Source organism: Dermacentor andersoni, chromosome 8, assembly GCF_023375885.2.
Source record: "Dermacentor andersoni chromosome 8, qqDerAnde1_hic_scaffold, whole genome shotgun sequence".
NCBI classification, from domain to species: domain Eukaryota; kingdom Metazoa; phylum Arthropoda; class Arachnida; order Ixodida; family Ixodidae; genus Dermacentor; species Dermacentor andersoni.
This window is the reverse complement of record NC_092821.1, coordinates 65,666,434-65,682,353: the sequence shown is the minus strand read 5'-3', so window position 1 is coordinate 65,682,353 and position 15,920 is coordinate 65,666,434. Positions and strand designations below refer to the sequence as shown.

Here is a 15,920-nt window from a genome sequence, read left to right as displayed (position 1 = left end):
CAAACAAGTTGAATTCAAGAGTACAGTGTACAGCGCATCACGCCTTTCACAGGGTTATGCAAGGTAGTGCTTGCCACCATGCCAATTAATCAAAGAGGAAGCCATATCATCACTGCAATTACATATATTGCACTTCGCACGTAACAGGAAACCTTTCTCCCGGTAGGGTGAATAAAGTCCATGTTCACAATCTGGTAGCACTAGCATCTAGCGTGACACAGGCTGGTTACGGGGGTACAAAAGTTTGAGGGTAGAAAGTCCGACTCCATGAAAATCAGAGGAAAGACAAGCTGCAATGCATAGCCTCCCCATGTTTTGGGTGGGCACCATGGCTGACATTATTCTGGCGGGACCAAGCAGATTTCTAGGCAGCTTCTAAAACCTCTACCTCGTTCTTTACGTAGTCCGATATTGTCTGCTCCAAGATTTCTAATTCAGCAACATAATGGTGGCCTTATTTCCCATCGTCATCCTGCTATAATTTCCTTGCTCTGAAGCATTTGTCGAGTTGGAGGTGGACAATGAAGGCGCCATTGTTAGCAGCTGGCGATGAAACCAGTGAAGACTATCAGTTGCTGAAGTGGCTAAGCCTCGTGTCACGGTATGAAGCTGAAGTGAACCACAATTGCACAAGAGGCGATACAAACGGTACCACTGACCATATGCGATTTACGAGTGCCGACAGCAATGACAGCACAAAGGCTCGCATGGAAGTGCAGCAAGCGACGCCTGCTATCGAGGCTGTGTCGGAAATGGAAGCTCTGAAATGACATGCGAAATGTGTGCCACGCTGGTTTGTAGCTGCAGGAAAACAAAACGACCGAAATATTCTTTGCATTTTCGCTAGCTCTTGACTTGCAATCATGAGAAAAAGTTCAAAAAATTTTGGTAGTCATACAATGACTCTATGAAGTGCAGGCGGTATCATGGCAGAGTCCAAATATTCGGGGAGGCCCAGAAATTCAGGTGTCTGAAAAATCAGTCGCTGAACATATCATTATTATACTGTGAAAAGAATATATTTGAATTCCACTTTATGCCAGCAAAAATTTTGTAAACTGTTTTGCAAATCTTACACTGGAACCGCATTCATCTGAATTATCAAGGAGAGTTTGGGCCTTGATCAGGTGCCGCAAAACAACTTTAGCATTATCTTTCACTGTTTGCCATGCGCATTGTGAAAGAAAATAAAGTTTTCTTGTTTGTAGTTGTCAAAACGGATAAAGCGTCATTGTTTTTGTCATTACTGTGGCAAACACCCCAACTTTGAAAATATTGTGCAAATACGCGTCAATACAGATGAGGGTGCAAAAATTACATGTCAGGGCTAGACATTATATTTGCATTTTAAAAAAATGTGATAAAATGGGTAGAATTGTAAAGCATGATTATTGCAGTACATTCTGTGAATAGAAAGCAAAACAGTGCAACTGGCGATTTTCACTGGAAGCTTTGTTGTGCAATGGCTACCCTCTGTTGACAGTGAACGTGAAGACATTAAGGTGGAATTTCTTTTGTGAGCATCATGCCCGGATTCTCCCGATGACAGGAGATTCAATTCATTGGAAAGGCAATTGAATTGCTCACTACTATTTCATTTCTCTAAGGGAAAAGGCTTGACTTTTCACCTCAGCAAACATGGATCAGCTTGTAGCACATTGTAACAGTGCTGCAGAAGAATAACTATCTGCTGGGACAAACTAGCGGTACAGCAAAGGTCCAGTCAGCTACTGCAGTCTGCAAACACTGTGCAAAAAACCTGAAGCCGCTACAGACGAGAGAGGATCAGAACAACTGTGCAGCCAGCAGTGACTTCAACATGCCTACAGGTCAACTGAAATGATTGCTGACGTGCACCTCAGGTGCCCAGTGCATGTTGCTCATTGCGTGATGACATTGTTAAGAGTTCGGTTTAGCGGAGGCAAGGAATACATGTTTTGACAGCTTGAGAACGAAGAGTCGACGGGCTTTATTCAAGAGTAAAAGTAGGTTTGCCTGATTGGCTGCATGCTTAGTTCCAAGAAACAGTAGCGGGCAATGACGCCAACAGCAAGGCATACTCAATTTCTGGAGCAGGGGGCAATGACACCCATGGTGAGGCACAACGTAGTGGCGGACGGTCGCTACATGGGCACCCCACTAGAATGCCGCAGGCTTAGGTGTGAATGGCAGAAGGAATGAAGAGTTAATGTTCAAGACAGGCTGGTTTCATACGGCCGCACAACACTGTCTCTTCTTTGGCGTAAACGTCAATCTTCAAGGTTTTCTCTGAATGCAAAACCACGCAAAATGGGCCTTCATAGGAAGAAATCAATGGTGGGTTGATGGAGTCGTGCCACATGAAGACATGCGCGGTTGAGTCCACTGTCGGGAAACTTAACACAGGCTGCCCGTGTGCAATACGTCAGGGTGTAGGTTAGGTTAGGTTAGGTTATTACAGCCTGGGGTCGTTTTTTTAACAAAGGTTAACGGCTTGTGGTCGGCCATAATGTAACAGCCTTCAAGAAAAACACGGAAATGCTTGGCAGTTCAATAGATGGCCTACATTTCATGCCCGAAGGAGCTGTAGCGAGTTTCTGTAGGTTTGAGGTGCTTTGAAAAGAAGCCCAGCAGCGCCCAGTCTATGCCATCATGCTGCTGGAGTACTGCACCTACTGCTGTGGCCGACTTGTTTACCATGAGGCATGTTGGCGCATCAGGGAACGAATGAATCAGCATCAATTCCCCGATAACTACTCCCTACTGAATCCATCCGGACAGCCCTGCCCAATCTACTGTGCATGTACATCATCGACAGCAAAGTCAACCCCTGGTGCCTACTTAAACTCCCGGCGGTTCGACACTATCTTCAGTCGGCGCGAGAGTAGCAGAAAGACTGGATGCTCTTGAAGAAACAGCAAATTCACTTGATCAGTTTAATGGGACAGTAAAACGAAACAATAATCAGTTTAGACTAATAAAGCATTGCTTGAGAACCCTGCGGCAGTCATTTAAAAAAATAGTTTGATTATTGGATGAGAAATTGAAGGTCCAAGTATCAGTACTTGAATTTCGCACCGAAACCCCAGCGCTGGTACGTCAGCATGACGTCAGAGATTCCAAAGTATGTTTTCGCATTTGGGCCATGTTGGCTGAATAAAGGTTCCCGAAACTTGCCATGTTTCGTATTTGGTTCCTTTAGAACATAATGCAGTCAATCTGTACCGCTATATATATTTAGTAGGCCCTAGAAGATGCCATCAAAATCCAAGACATCACAGCCTCCAGGTGTGGGAACTTAAGTAGGCGTCGCCACCCGTATTTCATTCTTGTGCTTTTTCTGGCTTACCAAACGTCTTATCGTTGTAAGAGTGGTGTTTTTGGTGTTGTAGATTGGTAATTTATTGATGCAGAAGAAATTATTTTTCACTTTAGTGTCCCTTTAAAGAACACATCCCAGGGGCGCGATCGGAGATATTTTGTTCGATACGCGTTCTGTTCAGTTGCTGCAACGTCACAAAGTTGCAGTATGCAAAATTTGTGACAGCGGGGCGGAGAGAGCAGCCAATCAGGAAGCGGTGACCTCCCCGGAAGTTTGCCTCCGTCGATTGTCGTCTGCTTGCAAACAGTATACTACAAAGTCAAATGTTTCTCGTCTTCCAATTGAATGACATCTTTATCTAAAAAAATGTATTTTTTCTTCTCAAGCCCAAACACGTTTTCAAATAGTAGTACGTGTGACTACTGCAATTTATAACTATTAGGTTCTTTGCGTCGTCCCTAGGTGGTGTCGCGCACAGCGAGAAGGAAAAAGAAAAAAAAAACGATGGGAAGAGTGGCGCACCTTTCAAGAGGCAGCGACAACATCCCAGTGGCTCGCTGGCACCGATGATGTTGTCGATTTCTCTGTACAACCAACGAATTATTTGTTTCGAGAAACAAAAACGACGCCGGAATTCACTTTCTGCTTTTTCTTCAAACGCGTTTCGCACCGCCACCCGCTCTCCTCCTTCCTCTAGAAACGCCAGCGTAACAACCTAAGTTTCCAACGGAAGCGCCATTTTCTAGAATTAAACTATGGATTGGATTGAACGTGCCATTCCGCAGCCGAAAAGGCCGCCTGTTGGATCCAATCCAATCCACCAGACGCGCCATGCGAAGCCGTATGATCGCTCCAAACTTCTCAACTCCCGTCGCGTTCGGACGAAATGCTCGGTGGGCGGATGATTGACAGGAGCGTGTCGTCATTTTGACGTCACCAAAAACGGGGCGGCGCCCCGCGGCTGGCGACGTCGGCGCGGAGTAGGCCAGTCGCGCGCGCCGGTAACCAAACGAACGCGCTGAACAACCATCTCCGATCGCACCCCTGGTCTCCAGAAATCTGTAGAGACTTGCAACACTCAGCTTGTTTCTTTGCAATCTCAGTTCAACGACCTAGAGGACAGATCGCAAAGAAACAATGTAATTTTTCAAGGCATTACTGATTGTCACGAATTATGGGAAGAATCTGAGGCCCACATCATTAATGTGCTAACAACTATCATCGGCAATCTACCCGACATGGCAATCGAACACGCTCACCGTCTTGGTTCGTATTCACCTGATAAATGCTGCCTCATTATAACGAAATTCAGCAACTACAAAGTAAAGAAAGAAGCGCTTTCCGCATGTGAGCTCCTAAAAGATAAAGACGTCACGATCTGTGATAAATACTCACCAGCCGCCTGCTATATTCGAAGTACACTGATTGCCTGTGCAAAGAAGTTACCAGGCAAACCCCTGTTTCATCTCCGATACAACAAATTAATCATAAACAAGCAGCAGTACATGTACGATCCTATTACAGACAGCGTAACAGAGTGCACGTAACAACACACGCGTATTAACACCAAAGTGTGTACTGCACAACCTAATCGTCCATAGGGAAGTGCGAGGGGCAGTGGAAGACACTTATACCCCGTGCCTGTCCTTCTCACTAACTATCGAAGCATCAAAAACAAACACGACACATTCACTTCCAAAGTTGACACGTTCAACCCAGATATCATTGGACATACAAAAACTTGGCTGCATCCATATATTAGAGACCATGAAATCTTCTCTACCGCACATGGCCTCTCAGTTTATCACTGCGACCGTATGTTGCATCAAGGTGGTGGCGTTCTTCTGGCAATTAATAAACACCTACAGTCTCAGCACATTAATATTGCTACTAACTTGGACATAGTCTGGGCAATTATTGAAATAAATTATAAAAAAATTATAATGGGCATATGTTATCGCGATCCTACTGACGCTGCTTCCTTTCCTAACGATTACAAGAGACAATCAATATCATCGTAACACGCTTTCCTTCCTTACGCTTGTTTCTACTGGGTGACATCAACATTCCAAACATAGCTTGGCATAGCGAACCCATTGTGATACACCCTTTCTCCGCATAATCAAAAGATTTTCTTCACTAGTGCGCACTGTTCTCTTTCAGTCAACTGATAACAGTCCACCAGAATCACACCACAAGTTGCTAACACCCTTGACGTTCTACTAACAACACGACCTGATGCTATTTCTAACATTACTTACTTACTGTCCTTAAGTGCTCACTCATTTCAACATCAACATTTCATGTCCAAGCTCAGAAAAAAAAATCAAGACAATTCACCATATAAGAAAGATGACTTTGAAACAATTAACGAGCTCTGTACTTTCCTTGACACTTTTCCGACTGATTTCTACAACCCCAGTGTGCAGTCAAACTGGAATATGTTTATTACTAAAATTAGTGAATTAACGGAAGAATTTGTCACTACCTACAGTCTTTCTTATAATGATAACGCTTGCTGGTATAACACCCACATTAAGCGCCTTTCTAACAAAAAGAAATGTCTGTACAGATCAGCTAAAACATCTGCCAGTGCTGAAAGATGTGCAGCTTACAAACGGCTACATATAGCTACATGACAGCGCTTAAGCAAGCTAAAGATAACTTTTTAAAGAACACTTTTTATTCATGGTGATTACTGATACGAAAAAGTTCTGGCGCACTATTAACCCAATCCATGACGCCATAACCCTTGTTGATAGCACTGATAACGCAATTCCCCCTGCCGATTGTGCATCCGCATTAAATGACGTTTATACGCGTAATTTTTCTAAGCACGCTCATGTAACACACCCAACTAGATACCTGCCAACCTGGCGAGATAAAAAATTGGGAGTCTTTTTATTCGCGCCAACGGGGGGGAGGTGAAGTGGGGGGTTCGTTCAAATTGTCAGGCAGTGTTCTCCTTTTGCAGGGACCTTGTAGTAGCAGACTTTGCTGACTTCAAAAATTTGTCGGAGTAGCCTTGCTCAAAACATGGTCTAGACTGAAGGCCCTTCACTAGCAGCAGGTGGTTGTGTCGCACATCGATGAGCGGAATTCAGTCCTAGTTTCTCGTGCCGTGCTAAAAATATTCTCACACTCTGAGTAGCTATGCAGTATCACGAGTAAATCCAGCATCACCTTAGCAACACGGTGAAACATGCTTTCCATCAGTGTTTTTCATTTTTCCAGCCATAGACCACTGCACATCCCACCTTTATTCATTCAGAATGCCCTCTGGAAGACTGTACACCTGTAGTGTGGCATAGTCAGCTTTGAGAGCAAGAAACGAAGACTCGAGAGCGATGCCTGTGAAATAAATTTCAGGTTGGCCACCTCCGCATTCTTCAGAGTTGCATCCACATCCATAGCGCTTCGCCTTGTTGCATTTCAGAAACGTTTTACGTAGAAGAGGTCCAACGTGGTCGCTGACACTAAGCGGTAGGTTGTGTTCGATGAGGAATCTTGTAAACAGGCGCTCGACAAGTATGACACTGTCGTCACAGTTGTTCCGGAGAAAGTTCACTATGTTGTCTTGCTGCTCAACGGTACGAACACAGCTTTGATGCTTCCCCGTGGAAATGCACAGTTTCAAGCCGCCTTTGCCACCGTGAGACACGCTGACGTCACATCCACACATTGTACAAAACGCAAAATGTTATCCTTTTCTTGATGTCAAAAAGCACGGAAATTCAGAAGTATAAGATTGCAAAAACTTCTGCAAATACCTTTTCTTGAGCTCTCATGGCGCCATGGCATCAAGCACACAAGGATTCTAACTTTACATGGTGCACCGCACACACACGGCCTAGCCAACACTAATCATACACACAAGCAGCAGCAACAATGCACCATAGAGGAAGGCATGCATAATATGCAAGAGCTACATTGGGGGTGGCTTCGGTCGGCTTACTAGGCACCGTAGTCGGCTGCTTAGTCGATGATACCGATGGTGCTTGTGGAGCCGTTGTTGGTGATGCTGACAATTATGACGTGGCTGTAGATTCCGCGGTGCCGGTTTCGCAAAAACCATTATTGCACGAACAGAGACCACTTTTCAGGAGATATAAGACAGTGATCGTACAATCGGAAAGTTCAGTAAAAAATCGGGAGTCCCAGGCGAATCGGGCACGTTGGCAGGTATGCAACTACACTATCTTAAGACTACGCCTCAGTGTACCCTTTATAATCGAACCCGTCGGCATAAAAAAAATAATCGCATCATTGAAACTCTCATCTGCTCCTGGCTGTGACTTAATGGAAAGTTTCTAAACAACATTAGGACATATTGTTCCATTATTTTTACAAACCTTTTCCAGCAATCATTTGACAAAGGTTCACTGGCCGCTGATTATAAGGTGGAGAATGTGATTCCACTGTACAAAACAGGTACTAAACATTCCCCACTGAACTATCGGCCTACTTTAACCAGTATGCCATGCAAAATTATCGAGCATATTTCGTTTTCTCATATTGCCAACTTCTTAGAAGAAAACTCCTTTTTTTCTGAGTTTCAACATGGCCTCCGCAAAACATATTCATGTGACACCCAACTAGTATCATTCATGCATAAACTGAACCTTTTGCTTGACCATTCTTTAGTTGCAGAACTAATTTTTTTAGACTTCACAAAAGTGTTCAAATAAAGTCTGCCATAGCTTATTAATCTACAAACTGCACCAATTAAACCTTCATCCTAAAGTTTTGTACTGGCTTGAGGTTTTCCTCACTAACCATTCACAGTTTGTTTCAGCTAATGAAGTAACCTCTAATCTGAGTCCTGTTTATTCAGGTGTACCACAGGGCTCTGTGCTTGGACCCCTTCTATTTCTCATATATATTAATGACTTACCTTCCTGTGTTTCCTCTCGAATTCACCTATTTGCTGATGACTGTGTAAATTACACCGAAATGACTAGCGATGAGGATGTAACCAGGCTTCAAGCTGTCCTTAATGCCGTTTTTGCATGGTGCAATTCATGGTTAATGGAACTAAATGTTAACAAGTGTAAATTCATACGTGTATCTAGAACTACCAGTGAATCACTTGTGTACTCCCTTAATAACGCTTCATTAGATTTGGTAACAACTTACAAGTACCTTGGCCTTCACATCACGTCCGATGTCACTTGGAATACCCACATCTCCCATATAATAAGTAACGCTAACCGAATGCTAGGTCACTTACGACGAAACTTTTTCAAAGCACCTTCTTCGTTAAAATTAATCCTTTATAAAACTCTAATATGACCTAAACTTGAGTATGATGCTTCAATCCGAGATCCAGGTCAAATAAACCTAATGCACTCACTGGAAATGGTTCAGAAAACGCTACTTGCCTCCGTATGTATCGCCCAGACTAGCTTACACTCATAAGATCAGCATTCCATTATGCACATCCAACGCTTTTTTACAGTCATTTGTACCACGCACTTGCAATGAGTGGAATCGCCTTCCCGCCTCAAAGGCCACCATCGCAGATCACCAATCATTCAAGAATGTCATAGCTAGTACTGTATAACTAGTAACCTTTTTCTTCACATTGTTCAACCTGTACTCACGGACGCCATAGCTAACTTTGTATATCTAGATGCCATTCGTGTTTATTATATATATATATATTTATATATACATATATATAATTTTCTGCTTTATTAACTCCTGTTTGTTGAATTTACCCGTTTTGCATGTAACCACTCCCCTCTATAATGCCGTAATGGCGCTGAGGGTATGCTAAATAAGTACATAAATAAATAAACACTGCAGTTGTCAACCATGTTCTGGCTTCCTGAAAGGAGTGTTCTTGCTCCAAGTACCAATGAAAGGTAGGCATTTTTTTTTTAAGTCATGATGCAGCCGGTCGGTAAGTGGCTGAAGAACTTGCGCGCAGGATGGTTCAAAGCACCTGTAAAAATTATGAGAACCAAAAACTCAAGCAACCTTCGGAAGTAAGTTGGAGAGGGGAAGTCCTCGATTGCCCGAACCAGTGATTCCAGTGGCTTGATGCCTTGGGGTCAAGCTGACGTTGGCGATCACAAAACCCTACCAATACAAGCGCCCGAGTCCGATGGCTAGCGTTATTGACCAGAGCCCATACGACACGATGGCATTGTTGTTCACTGTGTGGAGCATGCGTGTGGATTTGGCATACTGGTGATCTGCGGCCGTGGCGGGAATGATACAGCTTGGCTCCGATCACCACGAGGAGGCAGGTGCTGGTGACGTGGTTGACAACCACGAAAAAGTGACTCGTTCGAGGGCCGATGTCGCATGCCTTCGCTGGCGACTGGCTGGTGCATTTCCCGCCCATGAACAGGGCTGAGTGGAGCGACTTGCTTGTTTGTGAAAATGACGGTGGTACCACCCCAACTGCCAAGGCGAGTCTAGGTGCACTATGAGACTGTGAAGCAGAATGGTTAGGCTGACATTGGTCATCAGTGTTGCTGCCAGTCACCAGCTTCTCCAGTGCACTGGTAAACTGGTCGACTGTTTCCTCTAGGCATGAGAGTCAGCCTGTTGGCTCCAAGACTCTCAGAACAGTGATCGGAAGCTGTACACCGATGAGCAATCACATGCGTTCACCGAATGTAGCTAGCCAATCGAGACTCATCTCACTGGAACCCACCAGTACCATGCTACCGACGGCGGGAGGTGTTGCAAGAACAGCTTCTGCAAAATTGAAAGCTGGCTCTCGTTTGCAGAGTGCTCGCCCAATAATTAATGCAGCCAGTTCAGCAGTTGTAACATTTGTTGGTCGGCGAGTTCCTCGAAGAGGAGCTGTTGGCTCGAGGCACTGGTGTTTCAGGTCGTCCTATGCAGTGACCGAAGGCGCACCCACTAGCAAGTCACCTATGGCATCGGCGATGTCGGAGGGTAGCGCGGCAACGAAGTGAGTGTACTCAGCTGTCTGTGAAGCGAGGCGTCAGAGTTGAAAAGGGGCCTCTACTTGTATAAACCAAACTAAGGGATTCTTGGGCCAAAAGCTGGAAAGCTGAAGCTCTGCGGCAATGACAGGAGATGTAATCATGTCATCGTCTCTGTCACCAAGTGTAGGAGTAGCACCGTCCATGGCTAGTGTTCGAAAATAAAATGTAATGTCCTGCGTCACCACTTGTTAGGAGCTCTCTTTAAGGTAGGCAAGGAATACACATTATGACCGCTTGAGCATGCACACTCGACTGGCTTTGTTCAACAGTAAAAGCAGGTTTGCCAAGTGGCCGTGGTGGTGCCCCAGTTGGATAGCCGCCCAAGTTCCTAGAAAGAGCAGTGGCCAATCACCTCCATCATCATCCATCATCAGTATGGTTACGCCCACTGCAGGGCAAAGGCCTCTCCCATACTTCTCCAACAACCCCGGTCACGTACTAATTGTGGCCATGTCGTCTGTGCAAACTTCTTAATCTCATCCACCCACCTAACGTTCTGCCGCCCCCTGCTACGCTTGCCTTCCCTTGGAATCCAGTCCATAACCCTTAATGACCATCGGTTATCTTCCCTCCTCGTGTTCATATAGGAGGTTGTGGCCAAGTACTGCACCAGGGTGGCCAATCCTGCTCTGGTGAGGGAGTGCGTTACCGGTTCTGGTCACCAGGATCAGGCCACACTCCAGGCCTGTTTATGCAATTCTATGAACATGCGGATTTTTTTTTTAATCCGGTGGAAAATTGCGCGGCACCGGGATTCGAACCACGGACCTCTTGCACGCGAGGCGGGTGTTCTACCTCTACGCCACCGCTGCACTCAATCACCTCCACTGCAAGGTAAACTGGATTTCAGGAGCAAGGGGCAATGACCCCCATGGCAAGGAAAACTGGATTTCCGAGAAGACGGGACAACAAAGTGAGGGATGCTCCCTACAACATTGTTGCACATGCCTAGTCTTGCTTAGTCATTACCAATGATGTGCTGTGGGATGTCATGATTCAAAGCTTTCCTGGAAAAGATTCCTGATAGTTCACATGTGGTTTCTGCCTCCCTCAATGAATGAGCATATCGATAAAACAGTGTATTTTGTTTGTAGTATGCTTGACTGCATTAAAGGATTTTGTTTTAATTTTGTTCAGCCTAAACACAGAGGCCAGCTGACATTCTGCATTGATCTCTATTCGCCTTCTTACACAAATACACTGCTTTAAGCATAACTAGGAGACTCAAGGATGTAACGTTATTACACAGCAATGTCAGGCCTACAAGAACGTCAAGTCGTGAGGGCTCTGGACTAAACTCTGCCATCTTAGTTGCTTCAATGTGATCAGCACAGCATTATTTCTGCATTTGGCCCAATCAGTATGCAGACAAGGCTCGCAAACCTGCTAATTTTTCCTCAGCAGCAGAATGCAACACGTAGTTTAGCAATAAAATTTTCGAAAGATGAAGTGCCAACAGTGACGGCGCACTAGGAAAGAACAAAGACAGTAGAAGGTGCTTCCTGCATCTTGTCCTGTCTTTGGTCCTTCCTAGTGTGCCGCAACTGTTGGCAGTTCAGCTTTTGAAAGCTATTCACAAACTAGCCACACAACGCGTTTTACTGCAACCACTTTAGCAAGCGATACCAAGCTACTCAGACTTGGCCATTCACAACGCTCACACACGCAAGCAAATGTAAGAGAAGTGCCAGTCACTGCCCACCTGAGGTGGAGGTTAACTGCTCCAGAGTCTCTGTAGTCTGCACGCTCCTAGACTTGCTCCATGCTTTGAAGCAAATCCCAACAGACTTGTCAGCCAGAGACAAGCTGCACTGCATGCCGACCTCGACCTGACCGACGACCTTAGAAGGGGTGTGGCATTCCATTTTGGCAGGGACGCTTTCAGCTAGGCTCATCGCATTTGTGAAGCCTGCAGGAAATATTTGGGGTGGTTACAGTCCTGTTACGGTATCGAAAAGAGGTAAATACAACAACAGAATAAATGCAGAGGCACCTTACAATGCATAGCCATGGAATACAATATAACCCTTTTGGTTCAGTATTCCTAGAAGGCTACAGGTGGTAATCCCCATTGTTTACGCTAGGGCTTACGACAGTAGAGCATATCTCAGACACTTTTTCACATGATACATTTTAAAGCTATTGGTGCAGTCCAACCAATAAAAAATTACTGGAAGTTCCTAGGGTCATTGCCATCGGCCTACTTATTGTCCGCTGTAAGTTTCCCATGTCTTGTGCCAGCTGATACCATTCTCTGCTTGCAAAATTTTTATTTCACCACACTACCTAGTTGTCTGCTGTCTACAATGATATGCCAGTTCTATTGGTACCCATTCTGCAACGCTTGTAGACCATTGGTTACTTGCCCTACACCTAACATTGATTGCCAAAATTCATTTTTAATGCAATAGCGTTGCGTCACCTGCACATGCGCGACTCCGGAACTATGAGGCCGCAACCGTTTAGAAATCGCACCATATTGCGTTACCCATAGCGATCAAGAAAACACTTCTAGCGTGGACAAATCAAAGAAGTTTTTAGGCATGTAACATTTACGGAATGAGCTGGAATAGCTTCTGAAGCTCGCTGCCGACAGTACCTACTGAGATGCCCCTTTCTGCTATCGAAGCGAGCGCATCGTGCACATTTCATTCGAAACATGAATAGTTGTATGGACTCTGTACCACAGCGAAAAAAAGTAATAATTGTCGTGCGAAAGGAAAAGAAAATATGAAGAGACAGTTCACAGTATCACGCACATCATAAGAAAAACAATGTCGCGACAACAATTCAAAAGTTCACAATACAGATCTTCATCATGTAAAAAGGGTCGTAGTTCGCACCCAGCTATTTCCTCCCCATTTGCACTTATGTTAGTTTTCACAGCTTTTCGTTTGTACTCAAGAAGATTACAAGTGCGCATACGCAACTGCTAAATTACAAGTATTGCAAGTTCGGCGGCAAACGGGATGTCAATAGGTTTCCCACGCGAAGCAGAAGCTTACGTTGCAGCTTAAAAGAGGCATCATATAAGCGCTTTCCAACCATAGAGCAAGACTGCTTGTAAGGTCGCATACTTTATGCGCGGCTCAAAAATGTTGTTGGGCGGCCCGTCTCGCCACTGCAAATTTTCCTTTAAGCAAAAGTCTCAGTGAATACACCCTCCTTACACCTTGCGTACTGATGCGCCGCCTTGCGTGGTGCATCAGTAACAGGTCCGTCTCATTCAGAAAGACTTCTCCAATGCATTGGACAGGCAGCCGAGACCGTTAATTGTTTGGTGTACCTCCTTGAACACGCTACTAGTGAATTCCCGGTAGGCGCTAAAAGTATTTTTTTATTTCTTCTCATCTTCTTTTTGTTCCACACTACATTTAGATATTGTTCAAGTTCGCCGAAAATATATCGTATATCTAGCCGCATTCATGGCCGTATGCGTACGGGTGACTCCGAAACCATGATGATGGAACCTTTGAGCAATACTACGCCGTGTCACCTGCGCACGTGCGACTCCGGAACTATCAGGCCGGAACCCGTTTAGAAATCGCTCTATATTGAGTTACCCATTGCGATCAAGAAAGCACTTCTATCACAGACAAATCAAATAAGTTTTTAGGCATGTAGGGCCCTCGGGGCTGTACTTGTCGGCGATAAGGTAGCTTTCCCGCCTGCAGGATTATCTGACTGAACTATGGCGAATGCTCGGTTGCTATAGTCGGAACTTCGAATTCCGCTGTTTCTTTTTTTTTTATTTATTCTGGCGAGCTTGAAATTCATCTCTTCCAGTGCACAACTTCTGCAGGCTTGGAGTGACACCTGTCACCAGCACAAGATGCCGAGAGTGAGTGGGGCTATACTAATCCAGGTACAACGAAATTAGAAAGGCCCACAAAGTTTCAACATGAGACTCCCCCACCAGATCAGGAACTGGCCTCCCTGGTGCTGTATATGGCCACCCCCTCCCAAATGGCTAACTCAATTACCCAATGTCCCTCAGTCCCCAGCAGCTGTGGAGCACCTCACCAAGGCGGCAGTCAGACCCGTAACGCAGCAGACGGTGCTAAGAATCTCTAGATCTGGAGAGGCCGCCAATGGATACTGACCTTTGCAATGTTTAACACCTGAGCCCTTTCGAGTGAGGCTAGCTTAGCGGGCCTCTTTGAGGAATTATCAGACATTGTTTGGGATATCATCGGCGTTAGTGAGATTAGAAGAACTGGTGAGGCTTTTACATTGCTGAATAACGGCCATGTCCCCTGCTATAGAGGTCTCCTAGATGAGAAGCAATACGGGGTAGGATTCCTAATACATAAGGACATAGCGGGCAACATTGACGAATTCTACAGCATTAATGAGAGGGTAGCTGTAGTCGTAATCAAATTTAATAAGAGGTATAGATTAAAGGTAGTACAAGCCTACGCTCCAACATCCAGTCACAATGATAAGGAAGTAGATCAGTTTTATGAAGATGTTGAATTAGCGATGAGACAAGTGAAAACTCAATATACTGTAGTAATGGGTGACTTCAATGCAAAAGTGGGGAAAAAGCAGGCTGGTGAACAAGCAATTGGCCACTACGACGTCAATTCTAGGAACGCTACAGGAGAGATGCTGGTAGAATTCGCCGAAAGGAATAAACTTCAAATAATGAACACCTTTTTCAGGAAGCATAGCAAAAGAAAGTGGACCTGGAAAAGCCCTAATGGTGAAACAAGCAATGAAATTGACTTCCTACTTTCTGAGAATCCCAGCATTGTGCAGGATGTAGAGGTGATAGGTAGGGTAAAGTGGAGTGATCAAAGGTTAGTCAGGACTAGGACTCACCACAATTTTATGAGAGAAAGAGCTAAATTGGTCAAGAAGAAACAGGTCAACCTAGAGGCAGTATGGGTAAAAGCAGACCAATTCAAGCTGGTACTTGCAAACAAATATGCTGCATTAGAACAGAGAGATAATGATGGCATAGAGCTAATGAATGAAACCGTAACTAGGTTGACTTCAGAAGCACCAAGGCAACCAGTAGGCAAGCTCTCCCAAGTAACAAAGGACCTAATACAGAAACGACAAAAATGAAAGTGTCCAACTCAAGAGAGAGGATAGAATTTGCGGAACTGTCATAACGGATCAACAAGGCGAAAATAAGGCATATTCGAAACTATGACGTGAGAAAGACTGAAGAAGCCGCAAAAATGGACGCAGCCTGAAATAGGTGAGAAAGAGACTTGGCATAGGACAAACCAAGATGTATTTACTGAAAGATAAGCAGGGTAATATCATCAGCAATCTTGAAGATATAGTAAAAGCAGTGGAAGAATTCCATACTGACCTGTACTATACCCAGAGGGTCAGAATACCTCAATTAGAAACAGTAATGAACAGGATACAGGAACTCTTCCTATAACCAGTGATGACGTAAGAAGGGCCTTGCAAGACATGAAACAAAAAAGAGTGGCAGGAGGAGATGGAATAACAGTCAATTTAATCAAAGATGGAGGAGACATAATGCTTGAAAAACTGGTGGCTTTTTATACGAAGTGTCTATCGACTGCAAGGGTCCCAGAAAACTGGACGAATGCAAACATTATACTAATCCACAAAAAGGGAGACGTTAAAGGATTGAAAAATTATAGGCTCAATAGCTTGCTCCCAGT

At 44.7% G+C, this 15,920-nt stretch overlaps 1 protein-coding gene across 7 annotated transcripts in view; it reads right to left on the bottom strand.

Annotated features, from left to right (window-relative positions):
• Positions 1–15,920, bottom strand: part of LOC129386809 (uncharacterized) — a 119,453-nt gene that overhangs the window by 83,064 nt on the left and 20,469 nt on the right. For all 7 annotated transcript variants that reach the window (XM_072289724.1, XM_072289726.1, XM_072289725.1 and 4 more), the window contains one exon: positions 11,972–12,178. In XM_072289724.1, the coding sequence (XP_072145825.1) occupies positions 11,972–12,178 (207 nt within the window). The remainder of the gene's footprint in view (positions 1–11,971; positions 12,179–15,920) is intronic.